At 37.6% G+C, this 15,504-nt stretch overlaps 1 protein-coding gene across 1 annotated transcript in view; it reads right to left on the bottom strand.

Annotated features, from left to right (window-relative positions):
- The window catches only part of LOC109225175 (protein FLOWERING LOCUS T-like), a 24,983-nt gene continuing 13,922 nt past the window's right edge, over window positions 4,444–15,504 (bottom strand). Inside the window, exons 3-4 of the mRNA XM_019389763.1 lie at window positions 9,313–9,348; window positions 4,444–4,675 (exon numbers count right to left, since the gene is read on the bottom strand). Coding sequence (XP_019245308.1) covers window positions 4,444–4,675; window positions 9,313–9,348 — 268 coding nt within the window. The remainder of the gene's footprint in view (window positions 4,676–9,312; window positions 9,349–15,504) is intronic.

Below are 15,504 nucleotides of genomic sequence, written 5' to 3'. Positions count from 1 at the left end.
AGATTAGGAAGAATTTAGTCTCTACTGGACTTCTTGTTAAGAATGGGTTTAAATGTGTTTTTGTTTCCGATAAGGTTGTAATAAGTAAGAATGAGATGTTTGTAGGAAAAGGTTACCTCACTGAGGGCCTTTTCAAGCTGAATGTAATGGTTGTTGAAAATAATAATAAAATTTCAGCTTCGTCTTACTTACTTGAGTCAAATGAATTATGGCATGTACGTTTGGGTCATGTCAATTATAAAACCTTACGGAAAATGATTAATTTGGAAGTATTGCCCAAGTTTGAATGTGACAAATCAAAATGTCAAGTATGTGTGGAATCTAAGTATGTTAAACATCCTTATAAGTCGGTTGAAAGGAATTCAAATCCTTTAGACTTAATTCACACAGATATTTGTGACATGAAGTCAATACCATCTCGCGGTGGAAAAAAGTATTTCATAACTTTTATTGACGATAGTACTCGATATTGCTATGTTTACTTACTTAATAGTAAAGATGAAGCAATAGACGCATTCAAGCAATACAAAAATGAAGTTGAAACGCAACTTAATAAGAAAATCAAAATGATAAGAAGTGATAGGGGTGGTGAATATGAATCTCCTTTTGAACAAATATGTTTAGAATATGGAATTATTCATCAAACAACGGCCCCTTACACGCCCCAATCCAATGGGATTGCAGAAAGAAAGAATCGTTCATTAAAGGAGATGATGAACGCATTATTGATAAGTTCTGGTTTGCCACAGAACTTGTGGGGGGAAGCCATTCTTACGGCTAGCCGAATACTAAATCGAGTACCCCATAGCAAAACACAATCCATTCCATATGAAAAATGGAAAGGAAGGAAGCCCAACTTGAATTATTTTAAAGTGTGGGGGTGTTTGGCAAAAGTGCAAGTTCCTAAACCCAAAAGGGTAAAAATAGGACCGAAAACCGTTGATTGTGTTTTCATAGGATATGCAACTAATAGTAAAGCATATCGATTTCTGGTTCATAAATCAGAAAATCCCGACATTCATAATAATACGGTTATAGAATCAGATAATGCTGAGTTCTTTGAAAATATATATCCGTATAAAAAGGAATGTGAGTCGATTGGTGAAGGATCTAAACGACCTCGGGAAGAAACAAAAGAAAGTACACTTAACCAAGAGGATCCAAGACGTAGTAAACGTCAAAGAACGTCTACTTCATTTGGACCAGATTTTGTGACTTTCTTATTGGAAAATGAGCCTCAAACATTTAAAGAAGCTATGTCTTCTTCGGAATCATTGTTATGGAAAGAGGCGGTCAATAGTGAAATAGAATCCATACTAAACAACCATACATGGGAATTGGTTGATCTTCCTCCTGGAAATAAACCGTTGGGTTCTAAATGGATCTTTAAGAGGAAAATAAAGATGATGGCACTATTGACAAGTATAAGGCAAGACTTGTGGTCAAAGGGTATAGACAACGAGAAGGTCTTGACTATTTTGATACATACTCTCCAGTTACAAGAATTACATCCATACGAACGTTAGTAGCGTTAGCTGCAGTTTATGGTCTTGAAATTCATCAAATGGATGTTAAGACGGCCTTCTTAAATGGAGAGTTGGAGGAAGAAATTAACATGGAACAACCTGAAGGGTTTGTGGTTCCAGGTAAAGAAAAGAAGGTATGTAGACTTGTTAAGTCCCTTTACGGACTAAAACAAGCACCCAAACAATGGTATGCGAAGTTTGACCAAACAATGTTGTCAAATAGTTTTAAAATAAATGAATGTGATAATGTGTGTACATTAAAAATGTTCCAAATCACATAGTCATTGAATGCTTATATGTGGATGATATGCTGATAATGAGTAATGACATTGCCAACATAAATGCGACTAAGCGCATGCTAACTGGCAAGTTTGATATGAAAGACTTGGGAGTTGCTGATTTAATTCTGGGAATTACGATCCATAAGACTTCTCAAGTTCTGGCATTGTCACAATCTCATTATATTAAGACAGTACTTGAAAAATTCAAGCACTTGGGCTTTAAAGTTGCAAAGACTCCAATTGACGTGAATCTTGCATTAGCAAATAACAAAGGCCAAAGCATATCACAATTGGATTATGCTCGTGTGTTGGGTTGCTTAATGTACATCATGAATTGTACACGACCAGATATAGCTTGTGCTATAAGTAAATTGAGTTTACGAGCAATCCAGGTCAATCTCAATGGATGGCCATGAAACGAGTTTTGGAGTATTTAGTACATACCCAGGACTTTGCTTTGCACTATAGTAAATATCCTGCGGTCATTGAGGGATATTGTGATGCAAATTGGATCACCGGATCAACTGATTCCAAGTCCATAAGTGGATATGTATTCACTATTGGTGGAGGAGCGGTATCTTGGAAATCGTCCAAACAAACTTGTATTGCCCGCTCTACAATAGAGGCTGAATTCATAGCCTTAGATAAAGCCGGTGAAGAAGATAAATGGCTCCGGAATTTCTTGGAAGATATTCCATTTTGGCCCAAACCGTTGGCACCAATATGCATACATTGCGATAGTCAAGCGGCAATTGGAAGGGCTGGGAGCGTTATGTATAACGGTAAATCTCATCATATATGACGAAGACATAAAACCGTTAGACAATTACTCTCTAGAGAAATTATCACGATTGACTATGTAAAGTCAAGTGATAATGTGTCGGATCCACTTACAAAAGGCCTAACTAGAGAGGTAGTTGAGAAATCATCAAGGGGGATGGGACTATGGCCGAGAACAAGTCATAGTGGCGGTAACTCCACCTAGAAGACTGGAGATCCCAAGATCTAGGTTCAAGGAGATCAAACAAAGTCATTTATGACGGTTCAACATTGTCAACTAAACTTTTGGTCCATTCTCGTGATGAGACAATGTTCAGTACCAAGGATAAAGCATTAAGGCTTTTTAATGATTTCTAAATTTGATACAGGGTATATCAAATAGTGTATCTACGGGATGACACGTTTAGGAATCACCTATGTAAGTGTGAAGTGTTAGCCGCTTCAAGGAGAACACAGCAAGGCCAGTTCTTTACGCACTTATGAAACCAGGCGGTGTTCATGGCTGAAACGAACACAACAATGAGAACCAAAGACGGTTAAGGGTTGGTTGTGTGACTTGTGGTTGTCTAGGTATACACTAAAGTTCGACGGTTCAAAGATATCAAATCTACCGATTGATCGAGTATATCCGACATAAGTTCACTACGGAAAGTTCAAAGGGAAACCTACTTATCCAGATGCAATTAATCCTTACTTGTGAATCACACAGTTTTTCATGCATACTTCCGTGATATAGCCATTCCCCATTCATGTGGGGGATTGTTGGGTTTTTAAGGTATTTAATTAATATATTAAATACTTAAAAGAGGGTGAATGAGAAATGGAGGGAAATGAAATTTTTGAGTGAAATTTTAAGTTCCCCCTCCCTTGGCAAATGGGCATTGTCCCATATTGGAAGAGGAAGAGGTTTTTTATGGGTATATAAGCAATTGCTCTTCTTCTAGCTCTTAAAGAGTTGAGAAGAAGGCAAGCCTCGCGCCGTCGTCGTCGTCGCTCGCTCGGCTCGGCTTCGGCTTCGGCTACGGCTACGGCTACGGCTTCGGCTTCGGCTTCGGCTTCGGCTTCGGCTTCGGATTCGGATTCGGATTCGGATTTGGATTTGGATTTGGATTTGGATTTGGTCAAATGATCGATTGATTGATTAACTTTTTGGACCAAATTTATTTGTTAATAGTAAAATATTAACAGAAATGTTATTAAATATTTGTTTTAATAACAAAATATTAATATTAAATCCAATCCGTTTTTCTGTTTTGGTAACAGAAAAGTAACTACCCTCTTCAATTTTCCCTCTTTATTTTCCCTCTTTATTATTGAGTAAATGGCCATTTATGTAATGGCATTTATGCTGTGGGCGTTTTGCATAAACAGCCATTCTGAAGAGACCCAACTTTGGCTATAAATACAACACTATTCTGCTCAGAATTTTAACTACAATTTTCTGAGTTTCCTCTCCTTCTTCTGCATACTTTTAGCATCAAAACAAAGCAAAAAGTAAGTGTGATTTGCTACCGAACTTTGTGTTCGCTGAAACACTGGGGTTTGAGTACCACTACACCAGTGTGTAATTCGTTCTATCCTGGGAGGAAATAATCCATAACCTTGGGTACTAGGAGGGGATTAAATTCCTTAAGGAAACACTGTGAATTCAGTGGGCTCGAATTGGTTTATGTCATTTCTATTTATATTCATTACTGTTTATATTCATTTATATTTCCATAATTTATTTTACAAATACAGTGTAATAACAACATATTGCCAGAAGGCAGAGCTAGAATTTTGAGTTCATGAGTTCCTAATTCTAGAAAAGATAATTTGCTTAGATAAATTATTTATACATATTAAACGGATGCATATTATAGTCGACGGCCACCAGTACCATTTTCCCTTTGGCCATTAAAGTAAACAGCAGCAACAGGTAAGCCAAGATTATAAAGCTCTGCAAAATCTCTTGTGTTGAAATTCTGACGACTTTGAGGAGCATAGACATTATTCTCTTGACGTAATTGCAGAAATAGCACGAAAACAAACCGATGTATTCCTATTGTAGGCCTTGGGCTCTCATAGGATACCACTTCATTGCCTAGAAATTAACCCAATAAACAAAACATAAATTAAAAATCATGTCTAATGATATGGCCTATATGTTGCTCGGACTTTCTAAAAACATCGTCTGATGCGTGTCGGCAGTGGCGGTGCCACATACAATGAGGGTGGTCAGATGAATACCATCGTCGAAAAATTATACTGTGCATATAAAAATTATACACTATGTATAAATCAAAAATTACTTTTTATATATATATATTAATTCTTGAACACCCTTAGCGAAATTCCTGGCTTCACCACTGCGTGTCGGATCCTCCAAAAGTAATGTATTTTTAATGATCCAATACGAATGTGACAACTTTTTTGGAGAATCTGCGCAACATAACTTATGGCTACTTTTAACTCTCAATTTTACGTTGTCTTTGTCTACTTATAACCCTAGAGGTATTACTTCCATCGTATCAAAAAGAATGATGAAATATAAGATTAATAAAAATTGTGATTAGTGTGAGCACGTGATTTTTGCCCTATGTGAATTACTCCCAGAAATTCAAATAAAATGATTTCTTTCATTATTTTGCAATTTGGTGGAATTTTGTGATATGTTGTAGTAATTGTTTGCATTTTATTTGTGCATGATAATTCATATTAAAAATACAAAAAATATGCATTTGCATTTAGGAGTTTAATTTCACATTTTTAGGTATTAATTTGTTTTAGAACGAAACATGAAAATCACAAAAATAGTTCACTTTTGCATGTTATTGTTTAATTGAAAGATGGGCACAAAATAGTTTTAAAGTAATTTTNCTGTGAGCACGTGATTTTTTCCCTATATGAATTACTCCCATAAATTCAAAACAAAATAACTTCTTTTCATTATTTGCAATTTTATGGATTTTGTGGATCTTTGTTGATTGTTTGCATTTTTATCTGTGCATTTTAGTCGTCATAATTCATAAAAATACAAAAGTATCTTGCATTTAGGGTTTTAATTTCACATTTTTTAGGATTGATTAGAAATTAAGTATTTCACAAATAGAAAATCACAAAATACGGTGTAATTTGCACTTTTAATTTTAGTTTTATTTTTGAGCAGTTTTGTGTTAATTTGTTTTAACTAATTGTGTTAATTGTTAGTTTGGGATTTAATTAGTTTTTTTTAGTTCGCTAATTCTGTTGTAAGAATTAATTTAGATTTATGTTTAATTTTAAAATGAAAAGAAATTAAAAAAAAAAAAGAAAGGAAGAAAAGACAAAAGGAAAAGATTTTGGAAACAAATGAAAGTTGGGCCAAATTTGCTCGGCCCAAACGAATCCGCCCAAATTACTGTGGTCCAGGCCCAAAACTCACCATTTACCCGGTCCACCCTCACCCCCACCAAACGACGCCGTTTTGGCGTCACTCAATCTCAGCCCTTCACTTCTTTTGATCCAACGGTCCACACCCTTCCTTGGTTAGTTATTAACGGTCGGAATATTAATTAAATCAAAAAGACCGTCTCTCTCTTCCTCGTATCTCCTCTGAGCTTCGCCGGAACCGTGCCGCCGGTGAACGTTACTTAGGCCAATGGCTCCCAAAAACACACCCTCACACCGTCTCAATCCTCTCAACACGAATCCGTGATTCATTCCTCTCAAATCCCACTAGCTTTGCTCAAACAACCCAAACCCTAGCCGCCGCCGGCGAACGCCGGTCACTCCAACGCCTCCCAAATTAACAACCCAATATCCTTTCTTCCTCCTCTACCCAACCCCCATAGCCACTTGGCTCGAATACGACCGGAACGGCTCGAATATCTATTTCAAGTTTTCCGGCCAAAACCCTAAAATGGCCAAAGTACATGCAACTGATGTCAAAGGGCCCCTGGACCTCCCTCGTAAGGAATGGATCGTCGATTAAAGCTCAAATGACCCTAAGCATGGCCGAATTTGGGAATAACCCGACTAGCCGGAGTTTCTTTTTCTCAGTAAGTTTCCCTAGGTTTCTTAACAGTTCTTTGTAATTATTGTGTTAATTAGAGCCTAATCGTATTTGTTTTGTGTCTATCTGGTTCAATCGGTTAATTGGATTGATATAATCCCCTTTCATCTTACTTAGTCAAGTTTAGGATCTAGTCTGATTGTTGTTTTGATTGAGTAGCTTTAATTCAAAAGATGTTCTTTAGATTTTCTGACTTAGTATTAAACCCTGTTTTAATTCGGGTAGATTGAATATTGATCGATTAAATGTGTAGGTTTGTAATGGTTTTAGATTTTTTAGGCTTCATTTAGTTCTAGGTGATTATATTAGTTCGTTGGTCTGTTAAACGTTCAGTCTGCCTGATAGATTGGTCTGCTTAAGGCAGGTAATTTTAGTTAGGAAGATGGGGTAGTTTGGGGAATAAACAAGAGAAATAAATTCAGACTAAGGGAGGTTACATGTGATGGTAATTTAGGTCTTACTTGGGGAAGGGTAGGTGATAGAAGCTTCTAGTATGTTGTTCACCTATAAATAGGCATTCATTTGCCTTGATTCACAAGTTTTGGAGGCCAAAAATCCCCCCCCCCCCAAAAGTATTCTACAAGTTTTTACAGATCTGAAGTCTGAAATTCAAAAAATTCAAAAACCAAAAACAAAAACAGTAGAAAAATCCATAAAAATACTGCTCTATTGGAACTCTCTTAGATTAAGTTTGGATTTCATTTGTAGATCAAGTTTCAGTTCAACGGAGGGTTAAAAATGGTTTGAGTATCTTCTAGATCTTGTTTGGTTCAAGTTCAGGGACTTCTGGTTGATTTCGAGTGTATTTTGGTCCAATCATATCCGGTTTCATCTGCTTTTGGTGTTTAATCTGCTGCTAGTCATTCCTGGGTTTGCTGTGGTATTTTTGGATTTGAAAGTGATCTAGCTGCTTTGAATTTGGGCTGCTGTTCGTTACTGCTTTAGCTGACTTCCCTCTTCTTCACTTTTGTTCTAATTTCCAGGTATATTCTTAGGCTCAAGTGATGTGGAAGCTTGTATTAACATGCATGAACACAATTTGAAGTTGAATGATGAAGCTTTGCCTATTTGCACATATACTTTCTGCTGTTGTTGTTTAGCTTAGGAAATCCAGTTTAAGTACACGCATTTGACCTCACAAGTGATGTACTCTTCCATTGAAATGAAATGAAGTGATGATTCAAGGCTGTGCTCATTGTGAATGTTTATGGATGTGATTAGTTTAGAACTATGTAATGGTATAATTTCAGTGCACGTGATACGTTAAAACTTGGACTGTTTGACTCAGTATGATTCCTGCTATCTGAACTCGTATATGAATTTTATAGACTGTTAAGTTGGCTCAGTCAGTTAGTGATGTTAAATTGATTCAATGTGTTGTTAGTATAGCATAGGATAATGTGAGGTAGCTTCCTTTGTTAGTAGTGTTTAAAAATTAACCCATGTTTCAGTGTTAACTTCAATTCTGTTTTAATCAGGGGAACATGAGACTGGTTTATTTTAGCTGAAATAGCAATTAGATTGTTACTACCATCGAATCTCAAGCAAAGCCTAAGTAATTGCCTAATTGGTTGATGGGGCTGGGACGTTTGGATTTGCATCCAGGCACAATTCTCTGTCTCTGCCTAGGCTCAATCTGGGAGCCGTGTTTATCAGCTACACTTGAATGTGCCTAATCACACCTGGGCCAACTTTTCTAATAGTAGGCCCCAAAGCGTTGGGCCCTGGACATTTGGACAGCATATCCTTGATTCTGAATTATAAATTGGCAAGGCTTAGTAGTCTGTTTAAATTGAAGCAGCTTCCGTTGGGCCAGGGTCCACGTTTGACTGGATTTTGTTTATGGACTGAAATTTAATTCACATGTCCTGGGCTTGTCTTTGAGCCCAAAGGCATATCTAAGTCAATGACAAATTAATTAGGACCTTTTTTTTTCCTTTTATTTTAGAGACGAAATTAAGTAGAGAATTGTAGTTGCTTTTAGGTTGGCCTTAAAATAAATGAGACGAGCCTCGCCAAATCAAAACATATAAATTGCGGCGCCCTCAATAGATGCTATATAAAATGCTTAGAACTCGGGCGGACCATTTAGCGAATTTCATGGTTTTCCCCAAATATAATAAACTCGTAGTTGCTTTAGGCGCGAATTTTAATAATATTACCTTCCTAAAAGTTGGTGCACATTTATGTGACCCAAATCCAAATCTCAACAAAGTCGAAATGTGTTAACAATCACGGGTGCACTGGTGCGACGTGGTTCGAGATGCATTTTCACGACGTTGCAATTCTTATTAAAAATAAAAAATAATAAAAGCGGTTTACTAATAAAAGCACATGAGTTTGGACATGTTTTGAAATCAGATAAAATCAAATACAACAGTTGAGCGACCGTGCTAGAACCACGGAATCCAGGAGTGCCTAACACCTTCTCCTGGGTTAACAGAATTCCTTACTCGGAGTTCTGGTTCGCGGACTGTTAACAGAGTCATAATTTCCTCGGATCGGGATTTAACCGGTGACTTGGGACACCATTAATCTCCCAAGTGGCGACTTTGAATATTAATAATAAATCCCGCTCCGATTGTCACTTTAAGTTGGAAATAACTCCCTTTATTATACCCTCCCGGGGGTGTAGTAGCGGAAAAGGAGGTGTGACAATTAGAATGAAGGACAAAGACTTACCAAAGTTTACTTTACTCCTGTAGTTGCTGGGATATCAGTGACCAACCTAACAAAGAATGAGTGCACTTGTTGAAATTGCGTAATTCCAAAAATGATTTTTTTTTTTTGGCAATACAATTTATGAACTTACTGAAAGAAATTCTTAAATTATTGCAAAAGAATATGAATTTTTTTGAACACATTTTGAGAAACCAAATTGAGTCCTAAGTTTAATTTCTAGCCCCTTAGTGAAGAAGCTAGAGGATTCATGGGGCGATCTAATCTTGTTCGGATACACAAATAGCCATTTTTAGGACTGTTATTTAGGGTTTAGCCAGTGCTTACTTAATTGTCTTAAAAATTTGAACTAAAATCTTAACTTCAAGACTTTATATCTTGAAAAATTAAATTAAAAAATTGAAATTCAGGACACACTGGTTAATTTCTAAATAGCAGCTCTCTAAATGGCTACCTGGAGTTATTTCTACCATAAATAAACAAAAGGGAGGTCCGGGTAAATAGCGTCGGATGGCCAATTTTTGGGTCGCTTGTTAATATTTAGCCACCATTAGAAATGTAATTTGTAGAAATAAAATTGAGACAAAAATATCTCTAGATAAAACACGAAAAACCTCCAGCATGATGTGCTAGAGTTCGAGGCTTTTACAAGTGAAACTCCAACACACAGAGCTGAAGTTCAAAAAAGTCATGGAGATTTAATTGTGCGGTTCAAGCTCTCATTTAAATCTTTCTTTTTTCACAATTCTCATATAGTCTAACAATCGGAGTTTGTTAAATAGTTGACAAATAGATCAAAAGTGCTCTTTTGCCAAAATTTAAAGGACCCAAACTGTTGAGGATTATATTCAAGGAACTATTTTAAACCTACCCCAAACATAGTGATGTTTTCCCATTTCTCCTCTTTTACGCATCATCTTTTTTAAACTTATAGAAGCTCCATGGAAAAATTGAAACATACCTACTAAGTTTGGAAAAGTCGAAAGTTATTTTCTTATCTATCTATATCTATCTATCTATATCTATACTATATTAAAAGCATGAAAGCCCTTAGCGAATGTTGTTCTCCTTTTTTACCCTTTAAAAAAGGATTTCACATTGGACAGAATTGTAATTACAATTATTTTCATAATATTTAGGACTTTAAAATCAATTAAAACTTTGATTATCAAATATTTTCTTTGTTGAAATATTTATGGGTCCTAATTTTTAGGACTTTAAAATCATTTATAATTTACCTTACAGTTCTTTTCCTAATTGAAGTATATAACATAAGTATAATTAGTCGTACTAAAATTGGAAATATTTTAAGGCAAAACGTTGGCTCTACTTGTCATGAAGACAAGTAAAAAAGAGTCTCTAGGCATAAATTTTTTATCGCAAAATATATAATTCGTTTATGATGTTTTATCTAATATTTAATATGCATATTCAATTTTAGGCAAAACGCTATTCCAAATGAAATGGCATTATTCTTTTTTCAGTTATTCAAACAAATGATAAATTCATATATCATTTATATATTTAATTATCTAATTATTTATTGTAAAATATTAAGATATTAGTCATTTTTAGATTTTATGTTATGGCTTATCAGTGTGAGCTATAAGGCCAACCTTTTCATTCCCATTCGTTCAAAAGATTCAAAATTTAAATTTGTTTTGTTTGAAAAATCTTGAAGAAGTACTTTATTTATTTTTTTTGTATTAGGTCGTAAATATAACAATTATTTTTATAAGATATTCCCACATAAGTCATAGTAAGGTCTGAGAATTTATGTGGCCAGGATTTCTTTTATTATTGAGTTAGTTAAATGGGCTCAACATTCGTTATTTTTAGGATTCTTATATTTTTCTGTAGTTTTATTTTATAAGTCAGACACATAATTTAATAATATTTATATAAATTATTAAAATATATATTCATTGATATAGAGTACACACACAGATCACATAACTTAGCGAAATAATATTCGTTTTTTTTACTCTTTAAAACTAGAGTTCACACTGAGAAAAAATAGTTATTCAATTATTTTCCTAATATTTAGTAATAATAATTTAATTAATGCTATAATAATTAGGAGTTTGAAATTAATTAATATTTGCATATTCAGTCTTTCTTTATTTGAACTATATTGAAAATCCTAATATTTAGAACTTTAAAATCATTAAAATATTACTTATATTAATCTTATACTTAATTATCCGAAAATAATAAACAATATAAATGAAGAAGATATATAAAAATATTAAAGGAAGATGAAGCACGGGTTTGGGATATTAATAGAGGTGGTCGAAGTGTTTTTGGAAACTTTTTATACGAATTGATTCATATGAAACTCTTTTATATTAAAATATTTTATAATATACAATATATTTCGTTAATAATAGTATTCTNCTTTTTATTACGAATTGATTCATATGAAACTCTTTTATATTAAAATATTTTATAATATACAATATATTTCGTTAATAATAGTATTCTATATTATATATTTAGCTTTCAAAATTTTTTAAATAAACAATTATAATTTATTAGAATATTCATCATAAACAAATAATATACTCCAAAATAATCAATTATTCCAACAAGAGAACTTATAAGATATTAATAATTGTGTGTACTGTTAAATTTTGCTGAATAGAAGTGGGTTTTGTATAGGGTCGAATTTGACCGTCAACGTCTCTACGCCAATGGGTACGCCCAATGAGTATACGTCAACTAACGCAAGGGTACGACTTGGGCGTGGGAACAAAAGCGACATCGTTTAAGGCTCAGTGTCTTCACTAGGAAAAGGTTACCTATTTTTGTATCTTTTTGATTATTTCGAGGGAGGTCTCCTACTATATAAGGGAGACCTTCACATTGTAAAAGGGGCATTCTGAAATAATACAACTCTCTCATTTTCTCTTACTCTCTCTCTATCTCTATCTCTAACGAATACTTTCTCTTGAGTTCATATTATCATTTTACACTATTAGATCTACAACAACAACTTCATTTTTCATCTCTAGGTCTATTATATTTGATTACGATTTACCCTTTCCTACTTTTGATTATTTTTAAGCTCGCAAAGTACATCGATAACTTTTGAGCCAAATAATTTGGCGCCGTCTGTGGGGATTTCGAGAATCAAAATCATAGTATCCACCTAGAGAGCAACCAACTACAATTCTCTACACCGCACGAAAACAAAAGATGGCTGAAAATAACACCAGAATGAAAGCGATAGTGGGTGTTACAGCCAATCTCCTTGATCCTCTCAACGAGGCCGGTGACGAGGGCTTTTTGATTGCAACCCCTAGCATCACGCCAGGTGCAAAGATCTCATCTTCCCCATCCGAAGATCTGACGATTTTGCATGAAAAAGGAGCTTCCACATCTGCGGCTAAGGAAACACCCCGGTGGTCAAGAAGCTACTGGAAGAATAACAAGCTCTCTGAGTGGCTTGGTTGAGAAGTCACCGCAAAGTAATGTCAGGTGTATACCAACGGTAGGTACCACTGCTGCCGTGGGTGAACCTGAAGCTGCTCGAGCAAATAACAAACCCATCGAGGCACAGACCAACGACGGCACGCTAACAGCCATCCTAAAGAAGATGGAAGAAATGGAGAATGAAAACAAGGCACTCCGCGACCAAATGAAAGAACATCAGGAGAGGGTAGACAAGATCCCCGGTGCTCCCAAGTTGCTACCAAAACGCGACGTGGGGAGGTTCGTTGAACAACCATACACTGAAGAAGCTGCCCCTCACCCTATCCCAAAAACCTTCAAGATGCCACCCTACTTGAGGGTATATGACGGAACCACAGATCCCGAGGATCATTTGATCCACTATGTCACTGCTGTAAAGGGCAACGACCTATCAAAAGAACAGGTACCATCGGTGCTGCTGAAGAAGTTTGGTGAGACATTGACAGGAGGGGCCCTAACGTGGTACTCTCACCTACCAGCTAAGGCGATATCAACGTTCGAGGAAATGGCGGATAAGTTCGTCACCGCTCATGCAGGTGCAAAGAAATCGGAAGCAAGGGTCAACGACATCTTCGCCGTCAGGCAAACCGCAGGGGAAGGACTCAGGGACTTCCTAGCCAGGTTTAATAGGGTAAGGATGAGTCTACCAAACGTATCGGAAGGTATGGCAGTCGCCGCTTTCCAGAACGGGCTAAACAGGGATGGTTCGAGGGCAACCAAGAAGCTACTAAGCCGCCTCATGAAATATCCCCCTACCACATGGGAGGAAATCCACAACGCCTATTGCGCTGAGGTACGAGCGGACGAGGATGATCTTAATGGGCCGACCCAAAGGCTAACAACGATACACTCAAAAACAAGGAGGGATCGACACAATGAAGGACGGCGAGAACAACTCCCACGCTCCAACAAAGACCGACACAGCCATACACCAGATCCTCCCATCCACCACCAAGGCATACAGACGCGCTACAGCGACACGTCGCCCCACTTCGAAATGAAAGAGGTACGCCTCCTTTATTATCCACCCATAACTTTTGTGTGTCTCCTTCAGAAATAGTGTACGCACTGGAGAAGCTGGGCACCAAAGTGCAGCGGCCGCAGAAGATGAAATCAGACCCTACCACGAGGAAGTCAACGTCCTATGTGAGTTCCATCAGGAACGGGGACACAAAACCGAAAACTGCATAGGCCTACGACACGAGGTGGTCAGGATGCTGAACCAGGGATACCTGAGGGAATTACTCAGCGACAAAGGGAAAATCAACTTGGGACGCGGACGGGAACAACCCCACGGGCCGCCGAAGTCGCCCTCCCCAGCACGCACGATAAACATGATCGTCGGAGGCGGCGACGACTTAGCGATCAATCACGTCAAGTTCGCCACCACGCACAAACTAAAGCGGACCATCGCCCATGAACGGTATGACGACTTCGAAGATAATATCACCTTCGATAAGTCTGATGCCGACGGTTTGTCTTTCCCTCATTACGATGCTTTAGTTATCACTATACGTATCGCTGATACAGATGTTAAAAGAATCATGATTGACGACGGAAGTGGCGCCTGTATTATCCACCCGTGGGTCCTCGTACAAATAGGACTCGAGGATAAGGTAATACCGCGTTGCATAACACTAACTGGTTTTAACAATGCAGTGGAACGGACATCCGGAGAAATATCACTGCCCGTTTTAGCAGGAGGAGTCACGCTGGAAACAACTTTCCACATGATGAACCAGGAAACAGTGTACAACGTCATCATAGGGCGCCCGTGGATACACGCCATGCGAGCGGTCCCTTCAAGCCTTTACCAAGTGATCAAATTCCTTACCCCATGGGGAGTATTCAGCATTCGAGGCGAGCCTCGCACCGCACAGGAATGCTATAAAAAAGCTCAAGATTGCGCCCATACCCAACAGCTAAAGGGGGCGAGCGCGGAGGCATAGCAATTAGCTGTGTCGGGGACTAAGGTCAACCCGACAACGGACGCCATTAGGGACCCCGACGTCGTGGAGGCCTGTAAAGCAACGGTCGAAGATCTCGAGCCAATCCGATTGGACGACACCGACCTTACGAAGAAAGCCTACATCGGGCACGGCCTCGCCAACCCAAGTAAGTATCGTGAATTCCTAACTAACCATGCAGATTTGTTCGCTTTTTCCCATTCAAATATGCCAGGAATCCCGCGAGACATCGCCACCCACAAGCTGAATGTCGATCTATTACATCCGCCCGTGCGACAAATGAGAAAGAAATTCAACGCCGCTATCAATGAAGCGGTCAGTGAGGAAGTAGACAAGTTACTGGCCAACGGCTCCATCAGAGAATCGAAGTACCCCTAGTGGGTCGCCAATGTCGTCATGGTCAAAAAGAAAAACGGGAAGTGGAGAATGTGTGTGGATTTCACCAATCTGAACAAAGCATGCCCAAAGGATTCATTCCCACTACCCCACATCGACCAATTGATTGACGCCACCGCAGGACATGAACTGCTGAGCTTCTTAGATGCCTACTCCGGCTACAATCAAATCATTAAACCAAACACTACTGCAATAGGGGTTTACACAGAGGACTACAACCACTACATTTTAATATTCCATAAGTAAGGAAATATAGATGCCTCCTTATCCCGAAAACCAGTATACTGTTTTGCAGCAATCTGGCGCAGGAGCTGATTTTGGTATCTCTTAGTCGGCATACATTTTATCGTAATGGAGTACGACAAGAA

Source organism: Nicotiana attenuata, chromosome 5 (genome assembly GCF_001879085.1).
Source record: "Nicotiana attenuata strain UT chromosome 5, NIATTr2, whole genome shotgun sequence".
Lineage (NCBI taxonomy): Eukaryota > Viridiplantae > Streptophyta > Magnoliopsida > Solanales > Solanaceae > Nicotiana > Nicotiana attenuata.
This window is presented reverse-complemented; position numbering and strand designations above follow the sequence as displayed.